Source organism: Manis pentadactyla, chromosome 16 (genome assembly GCF_030020395.1).
Source record: "Manis pentadactyla isolate mManPen7 chromosome 16, mManPen7.hap1, whole genome shotgun sequence".
Taxonomy (NCBI): domain Eukaryota; kingdom Metazoa; phylum Chordata; class Mammalia; order Pholidota; family Manidae; genus Manis; species Manis pentadactyla.
Window position 1 is genome coordinate 36,757,723 of NC_080034.1, and position 27,202 is coordinate 36,784,924.

General features: G+C 39.1%; 1 protein-coding gene across 3 annotated transcripts in view; it reads right to left on the bottom strand.

Moving 5' to 3' along the window:
* Positions 1–4,185: 4,185 nt before the first annotated feature.
* Positions 4,186–27,202, bottom strand: part of KCTD20 (potassium channel tetramerization domain containing 20) — a 32,762-nt gene continuing 9,745 nt past the window's right edge. The window contains exons 2-8 of one of the 3 annotated variants that reach the window (XM_036917463.2): positions 16,937–17,142; positions 14,141–14,414; positions 11,250–11,352; positions 10,768–10,888; positions 10,416–10,613; positions 8,929–9,039; positions 4,186–7,697 (exon numbers count right to left, since the gene is read on the bottom strand). In XM_036917463.2, coding sequence (XP_036773358.2) covers positions 7,405–7,697; positions 8,929–9,039; positions 10,416–10,613; positions 10,768–10,888; positions 11,250–11,352; positions 14,141–14,414; positions 16,937–17,096 — 1,260 coding nt within the window. In that variant the 5' untranslated portion in view covers positions 17,097–17,142 and the 3' untranslated portion in view covers positions 4,186–7,404. The remainder of the gene's footprint in view (positions 7,698–8,928; positions 9,040–10,415; positions 10,614–10,767; positions 10,889–11,249; positions 11,353–14,140; positions 14,415–16,936; positions 17,143–27,202) is intronic. The other 2 variants (XM_036917464.2, XM_036917465.2) reach the window with 2 other exon arrangements.

Below are 27,202 nucleotides of genomic sequence, written 5' to 3' on the forward strand. Positions count from 1 at the left end.
TCTTCAAAACGACCAACTTATGTAGACCCATCCCCAGAACTCTAGATCCCACGTAGCCAAGTGTATACTAGAAATGGGCATCTGGAGGACCTCCTACAGTCTCAAACTGATGCTGTATGAGCAGAGCTCTTCTGCCTCCATAGCTTTTATTCTAGCTCAGCCTACCCAGCTGTCCAAGCCAGAAACTTCTTACAAGTACATCAGTAAACAGTCTGGGGCATACCAGTGCCTTCTTTTCTTGCCAGTTCCATTGAAGTGGTCTTGGCAGGCCTCTCTGTCTCTGGTCCTTCCCCTCTCAAGTCTGTCATCATCCCTACTGCCAAAGAAGTTATTTCAAATTTCAAGTCTGATCATGTCACTCTCCTGCATAAAGCCCTTGAGGGCTCCCAGTAGTTCATGTAATGATGAACAACTTTGTCAGAGGTACAAAACTTTGTTTACTCTGGCCTTGTCTTTTTATCACCATATCACCCCATTCTCTCCTCCAAGAATTCACCTTTTTCATCTTTGCTCACAGAGTTGACTTGGCCTGTAATTCCTCCTTTCCTCTTATTTAAGGATTCAGAGTTAGTATTTGTCCTTCACAATTTGATACATGTGCCGCTTCTAGAATCCTCTTGTGAACTTCACTCACAGTAAAAACTGGCTACTCCATCCTTTCAGACTTCCTGGGTGACCTGGACTGTGTAGAGATCTGTATTCACATGGATGTAGAAGGACCTTGAAAGGAGGAACTATGTCATAGTTAGTGTGTCTCTGTGACTAAGCAATGCTTGGCACAAAATATACTCAACTGGCCACATCTTCAGAGCATGTTACTAACCTCTGTGCTAATAAAAGGGCAGCCTGACAGGGTGGCGTAGGCTTGCCTTAGCACCCTGGAAGCTGTCAGTACCACCCTTAAGCTCCCAGGCTTAAACAAGCTGAGGCTGCTCAATAGATACCTGACAGAGCAGTGCTAAGTTCCAGTGACCAAAAGATGAGCATGACTTTCTATAGCAGTGCTCCAAGAGCACCTGCCTAACATGGACTCTGCCCTCCCTTCTCACTTGCTTTTATTTTTAGGAGCATGTTGTTAAGCCTCCATGTTTTTGTGGGTTTTTTTGTTTTCTTTGCATAATTTATTTCTAGTTTCCTACCTTTGTGATCTGAGGAGCTGGTTGGTACAATTTCAATCTTCCTGAATTTACTGAGGCTCTTTTTGTGGCCTAGTATGTAATCTGTTCTGGAAAAATGTTCCATGTGCACTTGAGAAGAATGTGTACCCTGCTGCTTTTGAGTGGAGTGTTCTGTAGATTTCTGTTAGGTCCATCTGTTCTAATGTGGTGTTCAGTGCCTGTCTCCTTATTTTCTGTGGTTGATCTATCCTTTGGAGTGAGTCGTGTGTTGAGGTCCTCTAAAATGAATGCATTACATCCTAATTCCCCCTTTAATTCTGTTAGTATTTGTTGCATATATTTGGGTGCCATGTTAGGTGCATAGATATTTATAATGGTTATATTCTCCTGTTGGACTGACCCCTTTAGCATTGTGTAATAATCCTTCTTTGTCTCGTTACTTTGTTCTGAGTCTTTTTTGTCTGATACAAGTACTGTAACTCCTGCTTTTTTCTCCCTATTAGTTGCACGAAATATTTTTTTCCATCCCTTTACTTTTAGTCTGTGTATGTTTTTGGGTTTGAAGTCGGTTTCTTGTAGGCAGCATATAGACAGGACTTGTTTTTTTTATCCTTTCAGTAATTCTATGTCTTTTGATCAGTGCATTGTCTTTTTACATTTAGGGTGATTATTGGTAAATATGTACTTACTGCCATTGCAGGCTTTAGATTCATGGTTACCAAAGGTTCAAGGGTAGCCTTTTTTACTATCTAAAAGTCTAACTTAACTCAGTATGCTATTTCAGACACAATGTAAAGATTCTTTTATTTCCCTCCCTTTTTCTTCCTCCTCCATTCTTTATATATTAGGTGTCATATTCTGTACTCTTTGTGTATTCCTTGACTGACTTTAATTTTACATTTGCTTAGTAATTAATTGGTCTACTTCCTTTACTGTGGTTTTATTTTCTCTGGTGACAGCTATTTAGCCTTAGGAGCATTTCCATGTAGAGCAGTCCCTCCAAAATACACTGTAGAGACAGTTTGTAGGAGGTAAATTCTCTCAGCTTTTGCTTATCTGGAAATTGTTTAATCCCTCCTTCAAATTTAAATGATAATCTTGCCAGATAAAGTAATCTTGGTTCCAGGCCCTTCTGCTTCATGACATTAAATACATCATGCCACTCCCTTCTGGCCTGTAAGGTTTCTGCTGAGAAATCTGATGATAGCCTGATGGGTTTCCTTTGTATGTGATCTTATTTCTGTCTCTGGCTGCTTTTAACAGTCTGTCCTTATCCTTGATCTTTTCCATTTTAATTACTATGTGTCTTGGTGTTGTCTTCCTTGGGTCCCTTGTGTTGGGGGATCTGTGCACCTCCATGGCCTGAGAGACTATTTCCTTCTCGAGATTCCCCAAAGACAGTTTCTATCCCTTTCTCCCTCTTCTTCTGGTACCCCTATAATGCAAATATTGTTCCACTGGGATTGGTCACATAGTTCTCTTAATATTCTTTCATTCCTAGAGATCCTTTTTTCTCTCTCTTAGCTTCTTTGTATTCCCATTCTCTAATTTGTATTTCATTTACCGTCTCCTCTCTACCTCATCTAATCTGCTTTTTAATCCCTCCATTTTATGTTTCATTTCAGATACTGTATTTTTTCAAAGTTTCTGTCTCTTTCTTGACATGCTCCCTGAGGTCTTGACTGTTTTTCTGTAGCTCCATGAGCATGTTTATGATTTTTATTTTGAAACCTTTATCAGGAAAATTGATGCTTTCAGTTTCACTTAGCTCTCTTTCTGCTGTTTGTGGAATTTGGGGTTATACCAGGTTCTTTTGCCATTCATATTTGTAATGATTATTATGGAACAATAACTTTGTGTAGGCGGCACTTTCTAGTGCCCAGAAGCTCTACTCTCTCAAGCTGCCCAGCACCTGGAGCAATGGCAGGGTTCACAGGCAAGTGGCGCCGGTGCCTGCTGGAAGGAAAGAGCTCTTTCCTGCTTCCCAGCTGTGGTACCTGCCTCCACTGCCAGGGCCAGTGGCTCCAGAATGCAGGGAGAAGCCTCTATGCTATGCCCCTGTAGGTGCTGTAGGCGCGGCTGCCCTCTGGCTGGCCTGAAGCAGCTGGTGAGGGCAGCAGGTTTGCAAGCCGGTGCTGGCCAGGAGGAAGGAGTGGCAGGCTGTGTATCACAGTGAGGGGCCTCGGAACTGCATTGTTATCAAGGGGGTTGGAGTGCCTGAAGTTCCCAACTTGCTGAGTGCACTGGGATGATTTTGTCCACCTGTCCTTTCCCGAGCAGCAAGCTGTGTAATAATTGCTCCTTTAGAAGGCCTTTCGCTGTTGGGAAGTCTCTCAGTGTGCCCATCTTTCTTTTGTCCCAGAGTGGCCAGTTGTGAGTACCTGTTGTCCACAAGCAGCTGGAACCTGAGTCTCTCCAAGTATTCAGCCTGTCTTAGCTTTCCAACCCTACTAATCTCCAGAGCACCATGTAATGTAGGTTTGTGCTTTCAGAGCAGATCTCCAGTGCTGGGTGTTCTAGGCCTCCACCCCATTCCCACTCTGTTTCTCTTCCTTCCGCTGGTGAGCTGGTATTGGGGGAGGGCTTGGATCCCTCCGGATTGCGGCTTTGCTATTTTACCCTTTTCTATGAGGTCTTCTCTTTTCCCCAGATGTAGGCAGTGTGTCACAGTATTCTTTCCTGTTGCTCTTTCAGGATTAGTTATATTTGCTGTACTTTCATATTATATGTGGTTTTGGGAGGAGTTTTGTGTCTCACTTCTCATGCTGCCATCTTTAAGCTTCCACCTACATTCCCTTCTCACTTGCTTTAAACTATGACTAGAAGAGAGAAGTCTGTGAGTCCTACCATTGGAATTTCATTGGACTTTGCAGAGGCCTTAGGTGGATTGAGGACTCAGGAGTCTTGAATGAAAGTTAACCAGGAGCTTGAGAAGGCAGCCCATTGGGGCTTTGGAAGCTACCGACAGTAAGGTGGGAAAGGCACACTCGGGCTCAAGGCACGCCTCTTCCAGTCCCTTTTAACATCTTGACTTCCAATTTTATTTTCTGCTAGAAGACAACATGGACACAAATGATAGTATTTTATTATAGAAAAAGCATCCAAATACAGGATTTTGTAAACACTGGTAGGTGAACAAGTGCAACTTTCAAAGTAAATACAATGTAAAGAGACAAGCATTTTGCCTTTAAGAGGAAATGTAATGTTCTCCTACAGAGGTGGTCCCACGTTGAGCACAAATGTGGCTCCCTCTCCCATGAAGGCATCAGGCTTGCTTTCTGAACTCACCGTGCCCATTTTAATGATTTCAAAATGGCAAGAAGCACTGAATAAATTACTAGAACCCCTTCTTTCTTAACTTTTCCATTAATGCTTGACAAAAAAAGGCACTGTACCATGTTTTGACAATTTGAGTTAAAGCCTGGGCTGACTGTTTTCATTTTCATGGACCTGCACATTAGATATCACATTGTTCTCTTGGAATTAGTTTAAAATCACAATCTATTGCATATTGTGCAGTAAATCTAGCTACTGTCAAGCTTCCTTATCCTTTTTGATATCATTCTTTCAATACCTTTCCTCCACTATGGAGAAACCATTAAGTAAGCTCACCAGACACATTTTAACATTGCCCTCCCTCCAGCTCCTCAATGGCAAATGTTTCCTAACCAGCCACACATGATCTGCAGATACAAACTCAGATTCTAAACCTTAAATTCAGGTTCATATTGGCTTGCTGAGATACCTCTGAGTAATAAGAGTCTGGGTAAAACCATTTTCTTATGAAAATGTTTCTGTATAAACAGCCTGGCATACTTATTTAGGCACTTAGGAAAAAACCACCAAACTTGAGTTCCACCTTGTTTTAACAGAAATACCTCTTGCCCAGCTGGCCAGTAGCTGACTGAAGGGAATAACCACAACCCAGCCCTTGTCCCTGAAAGGACTGAGAGGTCCTGCCATTTCAGAATAGCATGGTGCTGGGAACAGAGCAGCGATGGCTGGGGGGAGCCACCAAATTACGTTGAGCTCCAGGCTGGGATTACAGAAGAAACCTCTCTCCACCAGAAGGAACCTGTGGACCCAGCTTTCCCCTCAGTCACCACCACCTGGTGACACTTGCAGATTTACCTCTGCAGATTCCCAGCTCACCCAAACCCCATGGGTTAAGGCCAAAAGCACGTTAACTAGTTCTTGAAAGCCTTGAGGAAGTTAATCTTTTACATAGAACAAAGTGTCAAGCACACACCATACTTTCATACCTGGTTTTTAACCTAAGCAAGGACTAGTTTTAGAGTGTTAGCTGCAGCATGTTCACACGTAAATATTAACAACACGTAAGACATATAACAGAAGTTATACATCTTATAGACTACAGAGTTCAGATTTCCCTTGTGATGGCATGGAAGTAACCTGAAAAGCTTAAAGGAAGCACCATTAAAAAATTTTCTGGGCTGGTCAAGGTATGAATGTAGTACTAATAAGGTACTATATGCAACCATACCTGACCTCAAATAGAAGCCAATGAGTTTCAAAGACAAAACTACCCTCTGACTAAAAGAACCCAAACCCTAACCCTAAACCCTAAACCATCAGCCTTACAAATGGATGCCAGTGATAACCAGAACCCTGTAGGTGGAAGATGGCTCAGTTTAACCCCTTACTACTACTTTTTCTGAGTAAACATTGATTTCCACTGTGATGCTGGTCACAGACACACAGAATACACTTAAGAACTTGTTCTTGTTTTTCTAGCTTGGAAAGAGGAGCTTTTAACATCCATCTGACTTCACCTTTGGAGGACTGTGACTAGGACAGTCCTAAAATGGAATCAAGTAGCCTTGCCCTAATGTCTCATGGGGATGGAATCTTAAGAAAACCAGACACCTTCTTCTCTTAAGAACTTGAAAGAAACTAGATCTCTTTGTAATTTGTGATGAATAAGTGCTCTGGGTAGGTAACCGGAAGGCCAGCCTTTACAACAAAACAGATGATCCCAAGTCACATCTGGCTCTAGATTCTAAATTTAGTTGTGCTGTTAACAGCCACAGGGCCATCAGGGAAGGTGGTTCAGGACTAGGGAGGCTGGAGGGAGTGATCTGGGCTGTCACATACTGTGCACTGTTAACACGGAGCTGACAAAGCAGATAAAATCACCAGACCTAATATCCCTTCGACTCAGCCTTCCTTTGGGGATGACAGCATAGTTTTCTTACCCATGTGAGCAGTGTGACAGGCTATTTCACAAATTGAAATATGCTGATATCCAAAGAAATTCCACTAACATGAAAGAAATATACAAAGAAAAATACTGCACTGGGACAAAGCCTGGGTAGGTGAAATTTTCCCACCCAGCTTCACCCCAAATGTCCCCTCTCTCTAGAGCTCTTAAGTCTGTTGAGAAACAGCACTTGTGAGAAATCTCTGCTTATATCTTGAAAGACTTTAAGGCACAGCTAAGGTCTTCCACCCATACCCACAGCAATGTGCCCCACTAGGGTGAAGACCTATGGCTTCACACCAGATTCCATACCAGGATAATCTAAGTGAGCTGGTTCAGAGAGGTCTTTCACTTTCAGTCCAAATGAATAACCAATTGTTTAGGCTTAAAAACCTCAAAGACTAAGAGGTTTCATGAAAATTGTTATGCCAGTATCTTCTCTGTCAGAGAACCTGTGTGGTTTTGGATTGTTCACTGCATTTATGAAAAACAATAGTGAACTTAAACTCTTAAGAATTTCCTCTTGGACATTCTGAATGAGCCTAGTTCTTCCCAGCTGCAATCTTCATCAGAGACCACCAGGAATGGCATCTTCATTAGCATCTTGTAAGCATCCCATTAGCCTGCTTGAAGAAGATAGAGACTGTCTCCTTTTAAATTTGGTCCCTTTGCTGCTAAGTAATTTGCCTGGTATAAAAGAAAACAAAACAAAAGCCAAGAACAGAGTGTAAAGGATGAGACTGCCTTTGCTGAATATGAGGCAAGACAAGAGTCTTGACTTCCTTTCCTGCTTTTGCAGTTATGCAAAGACTCAGTGAACAGCACCAGACCCAAAATTTTCAAGTCACCAGAGCTGCTCCAAGCTGAAAGCTTAATTACCAGCAAGTGCTTTTCATCCCTTGCCGGAGGCACACACTTAAAAGGACACACTCTATTTATGGGAGAAAGGCAAAGGATGAGGGAGAAGCATGTCTCCTACTCAGGTGAAACAAACCCTGGGGAAGACTGGCTGTGGGCATCCCAGACAGAGCAAATCTCTAAAGAGGGGCAGCCTCACAGCTGGCCCTAGTCCTGAAAGTCACTGGACACCATCTGAGAAAGTGGGGCATTTAGCCTGTCAAGTTCATCCACTTGGGGTGGGTGGTACATTAATATCTCCTGGTCCTCCAAGACATCTTCTCCAGCAGCTACCAGATTAGTGAGGGATTTGCTTCGAACACACTGGAAATCCACATGGCGACTCTTTCCTTCTTCCTTTTCCCACGACATCTGGATAAAGGGGCGCTGCACATAATTATAGATTACTTCAGACCGACCACCAGGTCTTCTCTTAATTTTTTCTTTACAGGTAGGGTAACCTGAAACAGAAAAAGGCTGTTCTCATGACTGCAGCAAATTGCTCACTTTGGCTTCCATACTTTCTCCTTCCTAACCAGATCAATTTCCCCCCAAATCTAAAAACCCTGCATGAAAACCAGTGGGGAAACAACCAGCCTCTGACTGTGCCCTCCTACCCTCAACCACCTACATGCTCAGTTCCTTCCTGCTCAGGTTAGTAGGTTTTGTCTCTAGAAGGGAAGTAACAAAATATTCTGTCCCTTCTAATGGAAGGGGAAAAGAAGCCTTTAGTTACTGGCAACAACAGAACAAAAACCTTGCTAGGACACAACTACTCAACCCTCTAATTTTGTTGCTCAGAGACTATAAGATAAGTAGTTAAGGAAACATGGAATAAAGAGTAACGGATGGTGCCTAAGTATCTGAAAGGCTGTTGCATGGAAATGGAAGAGATCATTAGAGTAGCTTCAGATGCTAGGAAGCCAGAGGAAGGCAGACCTATGGAAGAATGTTCTAATGGTAGACAGTTTGATGGGCCGCTCTGGGAAAGGGAGTGATCCCTATCACCCTGTCCCTGGGGCTCCCAAGGAGACAGGAACACAGCAGAAAGAGGCTTAATAGATGATATCAAAAATCTCTTCCCACTTTAAATTCCAATCCAAGTCAGACACAGCGAAGGTCTGATGAGTTCTGTGGACAAGCCTGAAATAGCAAGAATAGCAAAACATGCGTCAGATACCCATGTGGGGAGACCAGGATGGCTCCCACACTCTCCAAGAATTAGTCTCAGTTCCTTCCATGGAGACCACAGGTTGGAAGCCATTGCTCAGATCACTTAAAGCATCTGTCAATACATCCAGATATTCCTCAAAGTTATGTAGTGGAATAAACTTAAATTTTGAGTCTCCAAGCTATAGTTTTCAGAAAAACCCTTCCAGTTCCTACTAAGATTCCCACCAAGACTGACAGTGGAATGGCCCTCCTGCTTGGTGAGCCCATGAGCCACATTTACCCACCAGTGTCCTTAGCCCTCACTGCTTCGTCCTGAAGGCAGTAAACCAGAACTTCTCCTACAGCTGCTTTAAAACATTTTAATAAGAACTCTTAAAATCTGGGTAGGAATGCAGTTTTCATGTGTAACTGCTCTCTAGGTCCTCTGGAAGCTGAGTGTTCAGGACATAGCCTGTGGCCATAGGGCCAACCTATCCATAAGCCATGCAAGCTGAGTACTGACTGGGATATTTTTTTTACCTTCAATTCCAATGCGTATGTTTTTCAGGCCCCGCTCCTTTAACACTGTTTTAGCAACATCCCGGTTCTCAATATATTTGAAGAATCTATAGAGCTTCGAGCTATAAAGAACTAGAAAAAAGAGCCTGGGGTTAGTCATAGAGCAAAGTCCTCCATAAGGGGAGGTTGATAAGTGAACAGAATCAGACTTCTAAAAGGTACATCTCAGCCCTGATGCCAAAATTTCCAGATGGATCACAGATTAAATTTTAAATAATAAACCAACCACAAGGAAGTTTTTATATCTCAGGGTGGAGAAAACCTTTCTGGGTAAGACATAAAATCCAGAAACCATCAAAAAAAAAAAAAAGGATTCACCTGATGACATTAAAAATACAACACCTCTGCTTAGGCAAACTACCATTAACTAAGACAAATAATCAACTGAAAAATATTTGCAACTCTATTACAAAGGACTAATTTCCTTAATATATAAAGAGAGCAGTTTTAAAGAGCTTTCATAAATCACAAAAGACCACCAATCCAATTTTGTAATGGGCAGAAGGTCTGAAGACAGTCAACAGAACAGGAAATTAAACGACTCTTAAAAATGTAAAAGATGTTTGGTTGTATTCATGAAATGAGAAATGCAAATTAAAATTCAAATGAGATGCTGTTTTTTACCTGCCATAGTAGCAAAGATAAAAATTTAGTAAAACACTGTTTTGGTAAGGGTGTGGGAAACAAACCTGTCATACATTGTTTTATGAGTATAAACTGGCTCAAATTTTATGGAGGATAATTTGGCAACATCTATCAGAATTATAAAAGCACAAAGCTTTTGAAACAAATTCCATTTAGAGGACTGTTTTTCTCAAGAGGTAAATACATATGTGAAAGGACTATGTTTGAAAAAACATTCCCTACAGCATCACTTAATTTATAGCATAGATGTCACCAACATCTAAATGGTTAAATCACTTATGACAGTCATGCAATGGAATACTATAAAGCCATAAAGATTATGGAAGCTTTTAATGTAAGATAAGGCCTAGAACAGTCTGTATAATATGGTCCATTTAAGAAAAAGAAAAAACATGTATATAATTTTTTATGTACATGCACTGAATATATCTGGAAGGATGTAACAAGCTGAGGAGGAGCAGGAACAAGACTTTTCAATGCATATCCTTTTATACCATCTATATTATTACTGATTCAAAAGGATTTACAAAGGCAGTGAATGGAGAGAATGCCACTACTGAACATGCTGCCTTAGTACTGACACGGTACCAGACACCAGGGGCACAAGTGGGAGGTATAACAATGCTCACTATATTCCTGGCATAAAATTAAGACCAGCAGCTCTAGACTGAACTGATCACCCAGGTCAGTGTGCTCTTCGCCAGCTCAACAGTAATACTCGTGTTGGTTCTAGGATCTAATTGCTACTCTGGGAAGCTTTGTTTTCTTGCTGAAAACATCTACACCATGCAGGGGGCTCCTACTTTGGGAATATTCCTCCCCCATGGGTGGGGGGTGGTCTTCATCCCAGTCCACAGAATCCTCATCCGTCAGCACAACAATATGGCACTCTCGCTCCCCTTTCTTGGCACAGCCCACCATGATGGGCAGGATCAGCTCTTCGAGGTAGTGATCAAACTGCTTGTGAGCACCATCATTAGACAGTTCATGCAGTAAAGCACCTGGGGAGAGAAAATGCAGGTGTACATCCTCTCTGCCCAAATGCTTGTATTACTAGAGCAAAAAAGACTATGAGGTAATAGCTGTTAACATTGATTAGGTCCTGAGAAGTGGCCCATTTAAAGGCAGAGATTGTTTCTTGCCTCCTGTACTTACTCAGATCTTGACATCGGATAGTATTGAAGTCAAAGTTAATGCAGAGATAATCGCATGTATCTCTAAGGTCTGGGATAGAGATGCCATCAGGACAATTGATGATACCAGTTTTGTAATAATCCTGTAAAAACACAAGGAAGAAAAAATGTAGGCAAAGAACAAGATGACAAATTACCTCTACACCCTCTATTCACTCCTGGTTCTGTTAAAGTGATGGGTTACCAGAACTATCACCACGTTGGCTGATTCATTAGATGGCAAAGTTGCTCATGGCCATCCTGACATTTTTAATCACAATTTGATACCTGACTGAGCTAACACAAGCAAGGACAAAAAAGTTACAGGAATAGAAAATAAAGAAGGAGAGGCAATAACTGGAAAATAGAGACTCTAAAGTCAGTAACCCAGTTAGATGCAACTCCCAAGTCTTCTGACTGTGCATGCCCCTGGGGAAGAGGATGTAATGAAAGGCTCCTCCATACCAGCACTGTTCGAAATACAGTTGCACTGATTCCTTCAGCGATTTCATACTCTCCCTTCTCATTGGGCCGTGTGAAGTTGTACTCTCTGCCTGGTCCAAACATCCTGCAAGACACCCAGGCACCAGTGTTACCTCCTCCACAGGATTCTTACAGATGAGACCTCTTTTTCACTTCATTCTGCAGGACTCCATTCCATGCTCTCATAGTATAAGTTAAAAATATACTCCTGGGACCCAAAACCCAAACTGTAATACTCAAGTCTCAGGAAACTCCCTTCAGACAGGAAAATGTGGCACAATTGCTTTCAGCATCTGAGTGCGAGGAGGAATGAAGCAGCAAGTCCTCAAGGTCACCTGTACCGAGCCTGTGACAGCACCTGCAGAGCTGGCCCTTGGAAAGTCTCTGGAGTGTGTAAGGCTGCTGCTCGCGCCCTGCCCACTGCCTGGGAACCTGGCCATTCACACCGGTAGCTCAGGGAGACAGGGTGTCTTACGCTTTGACCTTCCCTCTTCCTTTCCCATCCAGTATGCCGACATTCCAGTAAACATCAACATTTATCTATCTGGCGTGCCAGTCCTCAATATTTCTGAGTTTTGCTTTTTAATATCTAATCTGATACTTGAATTTCTGTTAGTAGGTGCAGATATGGTAATTAGCTTTCCCATTCTAGGTATGTTTTAGTGGTGGAGCTCTGGAAAAAAATGCCCTTCCTCAATCCAAGGAGTAACTCTAAGGATGGGAGTTTCATGTCAAGTAGAGAAGGAGGGTAAGCATTTGGCTTATCAGCAGTTTTGACACCTATCAGAGGCAGGGCTGCTCTGTGCATGAACTCAGAGGTCATAAGGTCACAGGGAGGACATCTTGCTTTTCTTACCTTTTCCCATCCTTCCTTCTTTCCCTCTCTCAGACCCCCCTCCAGTAAAACTGGGCCCATGACCTCTACTACTACTACTGCATGTCTGCCTATGAGTTGTGGAATGGGAAGCCAGCGAAAGGACAGGACAGGCAGTATCTTCAGTCAGCCCAACTTGAGTTCTTAACGGGGACTCACTGCCATTTCCTTCCTTAGAAAACCTGCTGTTCAACTGTTCAAAAATGTTATCCTCCTCCACTCTGAATTGGCAGTCTTTCAAAGGTCTGAAAAAGACTCCACATCACGTGCTTTCCAAATCACCACGCCATACGTTAAGAAATCCATCCTGATAAATGTAGCCTTCAAAGAATGCTAACATTTTTCTGGATCATTCTGGTTGAAGCCTACCTAAGACAGCTATGAATCAGTCTGAGTTCACCTGTCATCAGCAGGACTTAAGTCAACAGTTACTTGTCTAGGAGTGGCACGGATTAGCCTTAGTCCGTTCTCAATCTCTCAGCATGTCCCCCTTGTGACTAGTGGCCCACATTTCTAAGTTCACTGGCTAGGCTTATGAATACTGTACGTAGCCATAAGACAGAACAAATCTAAGTAACTAAGAATTCATGAACTCAGCTGACTGAGCTGATGAACCACCTACAATAAAGAACCGGACTCTCTTCTTTATGGGACATCCCATCCCTAGATTCAAAGAAAGAATGCCATCCACAGAATGCTTGCCTTCTCGTGATCACTACTTTCAGAGGCAACCTCCTCAACCAACCAGCCTGTCCTGAGGAACACTGACGGGTTGGGCAATAGTCCTGATGATAACAAGGAAGGGAAGTCACATCTGATAAAATATAGGGCCAATTGGAAAATCTCTTCATGTTGTAGTTTAATCTTAATTCAGATGTTTGAGAAAAACATAGGTTTGGTTCTGGCTAAAAATGGTTCATCATAAATTTGTATGTATATATTCAAATATACACATTTGAATAACTGGCCTCCATTTAGCCTAAAGTTCAGCAAATTAGTGTCGTCCATTCTGATCTCGAATTCAGTCCAAATCAGTTCAAAATACTGAATGAGGTTAGATTTTTAAATAAGATCTACTTCTAAGTAGTTGAGAATCCTCAAAAGCCAAATGTTTGTGTATACATACACATTATTATTATTTCACTCTTATCCCAATTTGCTCTTCTTCGTATAAAGGTCTACAGTTGGCCACAGATCTCCCAATGCCCAGCCCAGGCTCAAGAGTACTTCGTGGACAGAGCTCCTCCTTAAAGGCTCTTCCCATTTCCTAAACTCTAATCCTAAAAAGCTGGGGGTGGGCGATGATGAGAGGAGGATAAGACCATAGTCTGAATGAAGGAGCAGAGTACAGAACATGAACAAACAGTGCAATCATAAAACAACAAAATAGCCAGATATAAAGATTCTGTTCTGGAAAATTTGAATAGTGACAGAGGCATTAGAAAATGGCAATATAAGACCTACTACCACGCAGAACTGGAAACAGAAGCAGGCAAAAGATGTTCCGTAAAATGGCTTTGTTTTTGTATCATGTGGGATATTTCCCTAATTCTGTTTTTTATTTTTAAAAAAAGAACAGGACATAACAGAACCTTATCCCAGTAACTTTTACCTGTGGACTCAGAAAACATTGCTTGTGTGAGGTTATAAAAATAGTGGATAAAAGAATTAAGTATCTGACTTCCATTTTTAAGTGAGTTTATAGAGGAATAAGGAACGAGATTGTGCAGATTATTTTCCTTAGTTCTGACTAATGCACGCCCTTTTGTGGGGGCTCATTTCATTACACTGCCTTTGTAAATACAGTAACCACACCCTCTCCCCCAAATTACCAACATATACAAAACTTCTACATGCTTGGCCTCTCTGTGTAAAAGTATGAAGGTAGAAGAATAAGCAATGCAATGCTTTTTATCCTCACACTTAATGCAAGATAAACAGCAGGTAAATCTATTCATAGCAAACAGAGTGAATTTAGAAGGAAATTATTATCAATTACCTTCCCAACATGGTATCCGGATGAACGGTGAAAATTTGAGGATTCACAACAAAACGTGTGCCATCTACAAGAAGGGTCACTTTCTCTGGTGCCTGGGAATGAACATTACTGCCAAAGCCCACAGTGCTGTTTCCAAATCGATCTGGAGCAATAAAGGGTTCGTGGTTCCATTTATTCCCACTTTGGAAGCAAGGGCCTTTGATGTCTTCAGGAAGTGGCATTATGTGAGAGAACTGAAGATTTGCTGGCTGAGAGGCATAGTCAAATGAAAGGTCTAAAAGATCATACAAACAAACAAAAATAACTTGACAGCAAAAAGCCTTGGAGGAAAAATAAACCTTGTCTTCCTTAAAAAACAACAAACATTAAACAAACAACCCCAAACGTCTAGGTGTTCACAGGCAAAACTCCTTGCCCCTAGCAAATAAGGGGAAAATACAGAACTACAGACTCACAATGGATCCCCCCAAGCTTTCTTCCGTGTGTGTGTGTGCTGGGGAGAGAGAATGATGGCAGTAATGCCCACACTTCAAAATACTTAAAAATCCTAAAGTAAACTAGTATATGGTTTTAAAAAAGCATTAGAGAAGAATTTCTGTGGAACACCAGCAATCCCCTGCTACACCCCAAAACCTTCTCCAGTCTTGTTTCACAGAGGCAATCACTTTTTAACTTCTGTTTTCACTTCTATTTCTAAATACTCTTGTATTTCCGGATTTTTTAATTTAAGGAACCTGCTACTTCTATGTGCCAAACTATTTATTTTTCACATTCTTCAAAAATGCTTCTAAATTTTATTTTCCAGAAAGGATGATAGTCTAATTGTTTTATGCATCACTGATCCTAGAAATTCACAGAAAAATGCATTTTCACTGTGCACAGGAGAATTCTAACAGCTCCAATACCATTCTTTGAACAGGCAGGTCTGGCTCTCAGCAGAACAGTTCCAGTGCAAATGGCCTTGGACCCGGATTGACTCTTGGGTCTCTGTTTTTGTTCTACTGTTACCAGAGAACTGTTTTTTTCGGGGACTTAGTTTTTCTAAACCTGGTTTATCATTACAAAATGAGAATAACGTTCACTCCACCTATCTCACACAATTATTTGACTACCAACTGAAATAAAGAATGTGAGAACACTGATGTGTACAATACCACATCATTTAAAACTGGCTTAAAACAAATACATGAAATTTGGATGACACAGAAGACATCAAGGAAAAGTTATTTATTAAAGAATTACCAGAGGATACTTTTAAAAAGGCAGTTATTTGAATATATTTTAACGTTAAAGGTTTTTTAACAAAAAATTTTAAACATAAGCACAGAGCTAATGCAGTGTATATATCCCATCACCACTGCTAGATTTGGCAAACTTAGTTAACATTTTTCTGCGTTTCCTTCAAACATTTTTTGAAAAGGAATAAAATGTTACAGATACAACAATGTCCCACTCCCATCCCTCATTTATTTTAAACTGGGATACAATAATCCATGAACACACAATAATCCATGATTACTGCCCATGACCTCAGGGAAATTAGTCTGATTTTGGGCACTTAGATAACCAATAAACTGTTAGCTAAAGAACACTTATTTTTTTACCCATTTGCTTCTAGAGAAAAGGAACCCCAAATCTAGAGAAAAAACCTTATCAGAGTTCACATCCTACAGCTTCTGGTAACTTTTCAGGGTGGCCCTGTGTTTGCACACCAGTGCTTTTCCACACAATCCATAGGTAGCTTAATAGCAAGAGCCCCTTCAATCACCAAGACAGGCTTTTGCACTCCCAAGTGCTATTCTTAAAAATGGACATAGACATCTAAATTAATAATTCAGTTCTTCTGAACACTTGATATCCTCCTCCCAGCAATGAAGCAAATAACACTATGTTGATTCCTGAATGATGCTTCAGGTTTCACCCTGCTTAGATAGGTGAGCAGGAAGAGAGACTTATGGCACCAGTTCTCCCAGTGATGCACAGGGTGACAGCCACACTCTGCTGTCAGTTGATAATCCTCTACCTTCTACTAGCATTAACCTGAGCAAGTTGTTACCTAAGCTTTCGAGGCCTCAGCTTCTTCATCTGTAAAAGGAGGGTGAATCTAAGCAGGAAAAGGCAAGCTTTCTGTAAAGTGACATTAAGTATTTTGGGTTTTGTGGGCCAACATAGTATCTGCCATTGCGGCAGGAAAGCAGCCATAAAACAGTATGTAAACAAATGGGCATGATGGGCTTTATTTCAAAATTTTACCCACAAGAACAGGTGGTGGTCCAGATTTTGGCTTGTGTTTGCAGCCCTTGATCTAAAAAAAATGCAGTTCCTAGCACGAGTGCCCAATAAATGGTAACTGCTATCATTTTGCTTTATGAAAAGTCAGAAAGAACCTAACAGTTCATCAGGAGCCTTCAAATCCATTAATTCAGTGATCTTCCAGCCTCCTGAGGTAAAAGGAATAGTAATATCCCCGTTTTCCATATTAAGAGAACAGGGCTCAGAAAGATTTAAGAATCTCACCCATAGTTATAGCTGGTAAGCAGCAGAGCTAGAATTTGAATCTGTTTTCTGACTCTAAGCCCATGGCTCTTGTTCCTACACCATTATCGTTAAGTTAGATGTGCTGATTAAATAAGTGGTGATTTTCTCTGATGGTCAGCTTTATATAATTGTGATATATAAACTAAGCCAATTAGCTGGATATTTTATTTAAATTAAGAACATTTATGCTTTCTGGGTAGAGTGGATGCTCAGGTATCAGAAAGCCTTCTAAATTAAGTCATGATCTAATCACCGTACCATCATTCCTGGGACCTAGAGAATAAGTAAGATTTTGAAGACCAGAAGAAGCGAGGCTATTTGTTTCTTTTTCTTGGGCTGTAGCTGGGGTTTCATCCATGAGGCAGCTAGCCTCCTGCCGCAATAACCTGTCGCTCTCACTGTCACGGTGACCATTCATCCTTCGACTCGGTATCCTGAACTGTCTGCTTGATCAGAAAACAATCCTGGAAGAAGAGGAATATGCGCGCTTTAGAACTCCCCCAGAGCAGTTTTCCAAGGACTTTGATGGCTTGAAAGCTGAACTAAAGAACTGACAGACAGCTCTCATTCTTGGGCCAAGGAGAAACAACATCTTAAACATTTCTGTGATTTTATATTGAGACGAATAGGCTGATTTAAATGGTCTTTACTATATCACTAGAGATGTTGATAAACTTGTTACTAGGGAATAATTTTAAGCTTTATCCACAGACATCAAACCCACTACTTTGGCCACATTCACAATCAATTCTACATATTAAATGGTGGTGCAATAATTTGGTATTTATACCAGAGATACAAATGAGGGGAAGGAGAATCGAACTAGTCCATTAAAGAAAACCTGCCCATGTATTTTTAAAAATCAAGGCACACACTCTTGCAACAATTAAGCACTAAGAAATGGAAATCAAAACCACAATGCTAGCATAAGAGTTGCAACTAGAAGTTACCTGTACTAAAAACAAAAAAGCAAAATTTGACTTAAAAGTGCCCAAGTTCTCCTTTATAAGTTCTTTCTTTCACTTTCTATACCTTATGCTCAACCTCCAACCCCTGCGTCAAAATTAGACCAAGAAGTCACCAGCTATAAGGCTGACTCTCCTCAGGTCGTGCACAATCATGATGAACACTGAGTTACTGCCATGTGCAAAGCCTCTGTGGATCAGGCAGAATGCAGGCACCGCATAGGAGCTTCATGCCTTTCTGCCAGGTAATCAGGCTTCATCTTTGAGGACTGCCCAACTACTGAAAACATTCCTCAAGTTCATCCTACTTAGCACTTTCTGGTGGTGTTCTGGTGGAAGAATCATTTCACATCACACCAGCAATTTTTATGCATATGGATTGCATGCCAACACGCTTTCAGGAAGAAGTTATGTCATTAAGGGCGGTGACGTGTTTTTATACTCTGAATTTCCTGACATGCAAGCATGCAGAGTGCCAATAAACATTTGTAATGTGAATTAAACTGTGGATCCCTTCATTACTTGTCCTAATACATTTTTTAGAATAAAACTGATCAGTTAGTCCTGTTTTGAAATATATGTATAACTTGAAATATAAAAAATGGCCACTTTGGAAAGATGAGTCAATACATGTGCCAGAAAACAAGTGATTTTAGTGATGAGATACTTTCAGTTGATGAAATCTTTTGTTTTCAGACAATGGCTCTGGCAACATCAGGCAAATTGAGAGAATAAAATACATATTCTGATAGAAAACCTGTCGTGTGGCTACAGCTTCTTCAGGATTACCCTTCCTTAAAGAAAAAAACTATTTACACACAAAAAAAGGAGCCACTTAAAACTGATCCCCAGCAACTGGGGAGGTCAAACAGAACCACCACTGTCCTCAAGTTTGATTCAGAAGACATCAAAATCAGGTCTACAGAACAGGAGAAGGAAGATCCATGGAACTGGGAAGAACATTATTACCAACACTGCAAAGACCAAAAGGGGGTCTGCTTCTTTAGGTTTAGTCGGTTTTGAACCACAGCTGCCCTTTGAACAACATGGGTTTGAACTGTATGGCTCCACTTATATGTAGAGTTTTTTCAATAAATATACTGGGAAATTTTTTGGAGATTTGTGACAATTTGAAAAAAGTTTATTTGTTCTAGCTTACTTTAAGATACAGTATACAATACATATAATGTACAAAATTATGTGTTAACGGACTGTTTATATTATTGGTAAGGCTTCAGCTCAACAGCAGCCTTTAGTTTAGTTTTGGGGGAGTCAAAGTTATATGTGGATTTTTTACCTCATGGGGGTAAGCACCCCTAAGCCCCACATTGTTCAAGGGCCAACTGTATAATATTTTGCTCAGCCTATAGCTGCTGCTTTTCGACTCTTCGCTAAGCCACTCAAGAACCAAGTTCAAACTTCCCTGTATTGCTCTCCAAAAGATCTCTTACACCAAAATACAGTAAGCTTGAATAAGCCTTTCTCTTTAGAATTTGTTCAGACTGTTAGTATTAGTTATTCCATTTATTTCTTATAATGTGTAAAAAATAGTTTCATTATAATGGATTAGAATAAAAACACTTCTTCCTAGTCTGTAGTACCAAGACTTAAAACTCAGTTTAACTTGTATACAGTGAATTAATAAATAGAAAGATATACTTGGAAGTTAATAGGGTAGATATCTCCAATGAGGGGAAAGAAAACTTGCTGAGCACTGAAGAGGCATTTTATTTTTATTTAGTTAATTTTTATTACAAATAATACATGAATATTTCCCTTTAGGACCCTTTATATCACTCCCAATCCCAGTCACTTCTCCAAGTGACTATCACTATTTGCTTGGTATGAACCCTTTTGACTTTATAAAAATGCATTTATACTACACAGATATACTCATAAAAGCATATAGTTTTAAAAAACACAAACTATATACACTATATGCATCATTCTCATTCTGTAATGTTTTTCTTAATAAATGTGGAGATCCATCCATGTTGGAAGATCTAATCTAGTTTACTCCTTAACTGCTGTGTAATATTCTGTGATTCCACTTTCCCATCTACAGGTGTTTCAGTTGTTTCTTAACTATTACAAACAATGCTTCAATGAACAAGATCAGAATGTACTATGAAACTCCAAGAGTGAACCAGTTTGCTGAGTTTTGTCAAATGGATTTAGCTTCAGAACTCCTTTTTTCAAGAAACTGTTTCAGGATTAATGCTCAGTGGCACACACTTTAACTCACCTAATCCAACATTTCCCAAAGTCCCCTATGAACTAATTCCTCTATATTCCTAGGATGGTAGAACAAAACCTACTTGGCCTATGAAATCTAAAAAAGTGAACTGACTGACACCTAATTCTTCAGCATATACCAGAGCAGCCAGTTTAAGCATAACAGCAAGGGTTACTCCCCTTCCAGGACAGATGTTTCATTCATGTGTACTTCATTGCCTACTGAGTTCAATTCTGTAACCATACCCCTAGTGAATCTTGGTCCTCAGAACAGATCTAAGGAAAAAAGAGAGAAAGAGAGGGAAGAGGGGAAAGAGGGGAAATAAAAGAAATAAGCAAAGCACTTCAATAATATACTTCTTTATTGCGACAAATCTATAATATGCGACAAATCTATTTTTGGCCAACACAGTCCTAGCACACCAAACAGTAACTGGAGAGGCAGCTTCAGAAAATAACTGGGAGTCAGAAATATATTAATGGACTCAGAAGCAAAGAAAACTTAACATCCAACAAGCCAGCTTGAACTTCACTTCCACATAGTATGTGAAAGCACTATTATACATTCTAAAAAGCTACACAAATACATGTTTATATTATTTAACTTCGCAGGCCTCCTATGAAGGCCCATAGTTTGTCAAGTCCTGACCTGTAACAGCAAAGCCATTTAGCATCATAATCTCCCCATCTTGGAAAGTTTACATACAGTATTTGATAAATGGAATTATTTCTCTCTACATATTCTTTGCACCTAAAAACAGACGCATTGCAGAACACCAAGGCCAGCTCATGGATGTCCCGCAATGTTTTTCTCTCTCTCAAATCAGTAAATTAAAAAAAAAAACTATGAAGGAAAGACAGCGGGACAGAATGGATTGCAGCACCAGCTCTGGACTAAGAAAGAGCAGTAATTGGCAATATGACCTTTGGCAAATTCCTTAACTTTTCTAAGCCTCAGTTTCTCCATATGTAAAATCTTCCCTACTTCACAGGCTTTTGCAAGGATTAAATGAGAAAATGAATGTACATTACTTGGCTCAGTAATTGACACTTGATAAATACTCATTATTATTATATAAACTATATTATTATATAAATACAATTATGATTCATAAGGTAACATGATCAGGCCTTAGTGATCACATGTAAGTCATGAGAGAAAGGAAATCAGGACTGACAGGCAGGTTTTCACAAAGTGATAAACAGATAAGCACAAATTTTAAAAAAGAAATAGGTTTGAAGTAGAAAACAATTATGTTTTTAGATATGTTAAGGAATTTATAGGATATCCAAATAGTTTAAAGGTGATAAAAGCCATTCTGAGTTTTCAAAACCAATGTTGAGTGTAAATACAACAGGTTTATATACTTTAACTCTGGGTATGTAAACTGATCTAACCAGGGTTATAATAAAACAGACTAAGTTAAACTTCAGTCAGAACTCATCAGTCATCTAGTGAATGGTTCTTCATCTTTATGTTGTCATGAATAGCCTGAGAATCTGAAGAAGGCTTCAGACCTTCTCACAAATGTTTGAAAATAAAATTTTGCAACAATGAGTTATGAAGCCCCTAACCCATTCCCCTCAAGGGGCGCTGAGATACAATTAGGCTGAGTTTCTGCTAATTAGAAGCAATGCCAAACCAAAACCCAGGCTCTCAATTCCTCATTTTTTCCTCCATTATTACCAGCAACTTGAAATGATTCTTTCATATTTACATTTAGCCACTCATGCAACATCAAAATCACACACACACAAACACAATTCAGATTTTACTGACTGCAGCTTGTAGCCCTCATCAGGCTTTCTAGCTGCAGTGGCATTTCCCAAAAGCTAACTGTTTCCCACTTACACTGACAGAACTGGCACTCAAAATAAGTAGAAGCATTGATTGTGGGTTCTCTGTGTTTTTGTTGTTTCTCTTTTCTATATACATATATATATGTGTTGTTTTACTTTTTAAAAGCTTTTTTTCCCAATGGGAACTCGTTTCTTTAAATGCAAAGAATGCTGTTACAATTTAACTTCTATAAATGCTACTGCTACCTACTGTGTACAAGGCAGTAAAGATACAAAGATATCTAAGAATTCTAAAGTTATCCATTAAAAGCAAAGCAAATAAAATTTTAAGCAAAGGGAAAAAAAAAGGGATGCACTGGTTTCTCCCTAGAATATAATCTTGAGTATTAATACAAAATAACCTTGATATAATTAAGTTCAACACCTTGGCATTGAACTATTCAGATTTTTAAAACCTAGTTGGAATGAGGCTGGGGCAATCAAACTTGACATGCATGTTATCTCAAAATCATAATGCTTTCAGACTATTAGTGGTACAAGGCTATGATCTTTTAAAAGTCAGTATCCTTTTTTACTTCAGAGCCATGTCTCCTCTCTATGTGGAGAGGTGGGGGATGACGATGAGGCAGGATGCCATAGAATTTGGTAAATAAACCAATCTACCCTTCAACTATATTCCATATTTAAATTTAGAAAGTAATTATATCTTTGCCAACTTCATTCCAGACAACAAATCCTAGTCCTTTTAGTCTGTTATTATGTGAAAACCACTATATTTCTTTATTTTAATTGCCCATCACTGACTTTGGTATGGTTCCATTATGGTTTTTTCTTTATGCATAGTAGTGAGACCACTGCTAGTTTTCTATTGAAGGTGAACATGTTTTCTATTTTGCTTCACATATGTTCTCTGGTTATAACTAGGATTTCTAAAGGGGTGAAGTTTAAGGGAACAGACAACAGAGGTGATAAATACAATCTAAAATGTCTACATGATCACCTTCTAGGATATTATTAACTGATAGCTAAGAGGCTGTGGTCCTCGAAATGTGCTCTGGGTCTACATAAATATTTTAAACCAACTTCACTGAAGCTTTTCTGTAATGGTTCTATTCACACCCTTTGCTTGTGTGATCCTAATTTCCCAAACCCAGATGAAATTCTGACTATTTGAAGCTTTCTGGTTTCCCTTTTTCCAGATTATTTCTCAAAATATTAAGAACACCCCATTATTAAGCTCATATGAACTCTATTCTTAACATATCTAAATCTCAGTTTTCTTATAGTATATCCCCAAACCCATAATAATTATGCTGCTTGAATCATCAAAGAAAGAGACCCTTGTTAGTACGGTATTTCCACTGGGCCCTCCCTTCCCAAGTACTTGCTGTCTTCTTCAAAGAACTCTGACAGACCAGTGAGACACAAGGGCTTCTTGGAGATCCCTTGCTACATTTCTCCCCAAGTATGATCTTCCATTATGACTCTATGTTTTATAACTGTGGCCCCAGGCAGGTTCCAAGTCTACCTCTCAACTTCCTCACTTGTAAGGGAGGATAATAACAACTAGCACACAGGGTAGATGCAAGGATTAAATGAGGTAATACATTTAAAGTGCTTATTAGTATAATGCCTGGCACACGGCACTTGATAAATGTTGGTTATTGTTATTACTCCTGAACCAAAGAGTACACAAAGAATTTTTACAAACCTAATCTTCTTTGATACTGAAACAACTCAAAGACAGATACTTTAATTATCCTCATTTTACTGCTGGGGGTGAAAAAGAATCAAACTTTAGAGTGGTTAGCAACTTGTCCCAAATCACAATTCTAGCTAAGAGGCAAAGATGTATTCCAAACCTAGGTCCTTGGATTTCCATAGTCTTTCCATCCAGTCACACACGCTGCTTCCCCCAAAGCACCTTGCCTTTCACACATTACTGATTCTAGAAGTTACTCCTTCTATCATGTGTCAGAAATGCTTAAAGGGAAAACAAATTTCCAGGGTCACTGCAACTGCAGTTATCAAGTAATGCAAGAATCCTGTGACAGAATGGTCATATTTTTCCATAAATAAAAATAGCATTTTTAGTGTTTTACTGCTTGTAAAAGCAGTATGTGCTCACTGAAAAAAATTCAGTCAACATAAAAAGATACAAATATTTTCAAAATCAATAAAGCTGTGGTAAAATCTTTGCACACATATCTTTGGGCATCTACCTCATTATATCCTTGGAATAAATTCCTAGAAGTAAAAGTGCTATGGAAAAAGGTACATAATTTTTAAGATTTGACAGGTACTGCCAGACCATCCTCTATAAACACACCACTTCACCCTTCAGGCAGCATGGCGTGTCCACTCTCCAGAAGCCTTGCTAACATTCAGTGTTTCAGTTTTCCTCATCTTTACCAGTGTGATAAGTAAAATATAACAGCTTATTTTAATGCAGTCATTTTAAAAGCCATTAATTTTCATCAATAATCCCAAAATGTCACATTTGAATACCTTAAAAGTTTTGCGAGGGTGGGTAAAAAAAACCCAGTGCTGGGTAGATATTAGGTAACAGTGACTTACTCATGTCAAGTTTGTCAGGCCTGACTAGAGTCACTGGCTGTTTTCCATGATTTGCTCACATCTCCCTGGAAGTCTGAGAGATGGCATGGTATGATTACAAGACCACCCACTAGACTGAATCAAAGCAGGCTCTGGCTTTAGCTTTGTTATTAACTAGTTATGTCACCAGGAAAACATCCGTTAAGTTTTTTCATCCAAAAAGAAGTCTGCTGAGTGTTCTCATCCATAAAAATGGGATATCTGCCACTACCAAGTCAGACAACCCTTTCCCAAATAGGATGCATGAAAAGCCCTCAAAATGCACAATGCACTGTATGAAGGCAAGAGAGAGAAATGTGGTTTTGTGAATCACCCTTACACAGCTTAGTTAGCACTCACTTGGCTCCATAAGCTCATCATGCTTGTCTTTCACTTCTGAACACTTTCAATGTTCTGACTATGGTATGGTTCTGCTGACTTCATTTACCTTTCTCTTTTTGATTCAGTGAAATGGCATGTTGTACTGCTTTTAGAATTCTTTGAATTATTTTTTGCCATAGCTAACTTTTCATTTATACCTGACCTTCTGTTTCTTTCCATTTTTGCCTCAGGAAAACACTGGATCTTCTTCTCTTGCCAAACTGTCTTTTCTTTAGCTCTTTTAGTCCTATAGAATTTTAAAGAACAAACAATTCTGTATGTATGGTAGTGTATGTTTATTGTTCCTGGCAGAAAAAAACTGTAAGAAGACAAAAATCGCCCATAATTCTTCTTCCAGACTTTCCTAAGCATAATACATAAATACATTTCTTCTATTTTTTACAATTTGAAATTCTGCCATAAATACTTTTTGTATTCTCTATATATCATGGACTTGGTTGTATATCAATAATCATACTCTTATTTTCAATGGTACATAATATCCTATTATAATAGTTGTACTCCACCAATTTCATCATTTTTTTGTTTTACATTTAATCTTTAACCCACATAGAATTAAATTTGGCATATAGAACAAGATATGGAACTAATAAAATTCAAATGATTACCCAACTAACTGCCTAAATAACGTATTCTGAAAAGTCCATTTTTTTCCTCAATGATTTGAGATAACACCTTTATCAAATTCTAACATACAGTATGTGCCTGGTCTGGCTTTTAAACTCTGTTCCACTGATTAATCTATTTCTATGCCAATGTCAATAATAATTTTAACTTAATGATCTTGCCATAACTTTTCTATCTCACTTATTTAGAAGTTCTAAAATGGTATTTTTGAGTTGTCAATACAGAACTTTTTTCTTCTAATTTTTAAAATTATGTTTTAACTACTCAATTTTATTTTTTTCTATAATAAGTAACACTAGTTTTATCAGTTTAGAATTACTGGAATGAGTTTCATAGAACATTAAATTTAATAGAGATGGCAGTTGTACATAATCAGATTCCCTGTACCAGTTTATTACCCAGAATGTAGCTTTTGTTTGTTCTAACTTTAATAAAATGGGAGCAAAAATTTGTTTTGCCTAAAAATATTACTGCCACAACTCATTTCAGTGAAATATTAAAAAAAATATGTGTGGATAAGTGAAACTATTAATATTGGAGCAATTTTGCAGTCTATTGTTTGAGAGACAATGTTTAATCAAATTTTTAATTCAAAAAGTAAAATGTAATTTTACTCCAGCTACTTTAATACACATAAATATATTATGTAGTTTAAAGATAAATTATGTGTCTAGATTAATATTGTAAGTATACCAGAAGACTTTTTCCTGTGCACAAAAAGAACTCATGATAATATGTTTCTTGAATACTGGTCAAAGTTTATACACATGCCTTTCGTATATTCTCTCCCTGTGAGCCTAAGCAATTGTATAATTAGATGCCAGCACAGAGGAACACAAAGGATTGAGCAACATTTTCAAGGGTTAGACCTAAGTGCCCATACTGGTTAAGTGGGAATGTATGAAAAAGGTAAGTAAATTTAACTAATAAATATGGGTTAAGTGGTTCCAATCAGTGCTTCCAGATTCTCAGGCCTCTCTTCTGCAAGTCTGTCTCCACAGGCTTATAGTGCAGTCTGAGAATTTGTAATTAAAATAAGTCAAGTTGTCAGGCAGCTCTTGTGCACTCAGGTTTGGGGACATAAGATAAACAAAAAAGTCACAAAAATTCATGAGCAAATTACCTCACATGGGGCTGGAAAAAGGAAGTCTTCATGTGAGACAAAAATCTGAGCTGGGCTTTGAAGATAAGATTTTCTCCCCAACTTTTACCAATGATCAACCTGTTTCATGTGTATGCCTGGTGTGTGCTGTGCCCCCCAACCCTGCTTTTTCCAGATCACCTGAAAATTACAGAAATCACAGTACTTTATCCCTAATACTTCAGCATATCTAAGACTTAGAACATTTTCCTACAAAACACAACCGGTTTCACACCTAAGAAAATGAACAATTTTATAATACATAACCCACAATAAAGTTTACTCAACTGGCCTCATTTCTCTTTTATAGCCTTTTTTTTGTATCCTTAATTCAGTCAAGGCTCATTCCTTGCATTTGGTTGTTCTGAATCTTATAACCTTGCATATTCCTCCCCCACTCCATTTTTTTGAGTTTTATTTTTCATGAAATTGTAAAGAGAGATGAAATAATACCCTATCTCCCAATAACATTTCACCCAGAAGTTTTAGCATATATTGATTCTTATCTGAATCATTTATTACATTTGGGACTACTGATGGCTTTCTAATTGTATCATTCCTCCTACATCCTTCTATCATTCTTCTGTGAAGTATAATTATTTCTTTGTTTTTCCCTTATCTCTCTCCTTTTAAGTATCATTGTGGACTCAAAGATTTTTTTTAATCTAGTGTATTATAATAGTCCATTGTCATCAAAATCTTTTTCCACTGTCCCCAATTTTTGGTTCGAATTGTCCCAAATAAGTTGAGTGGGTGGCT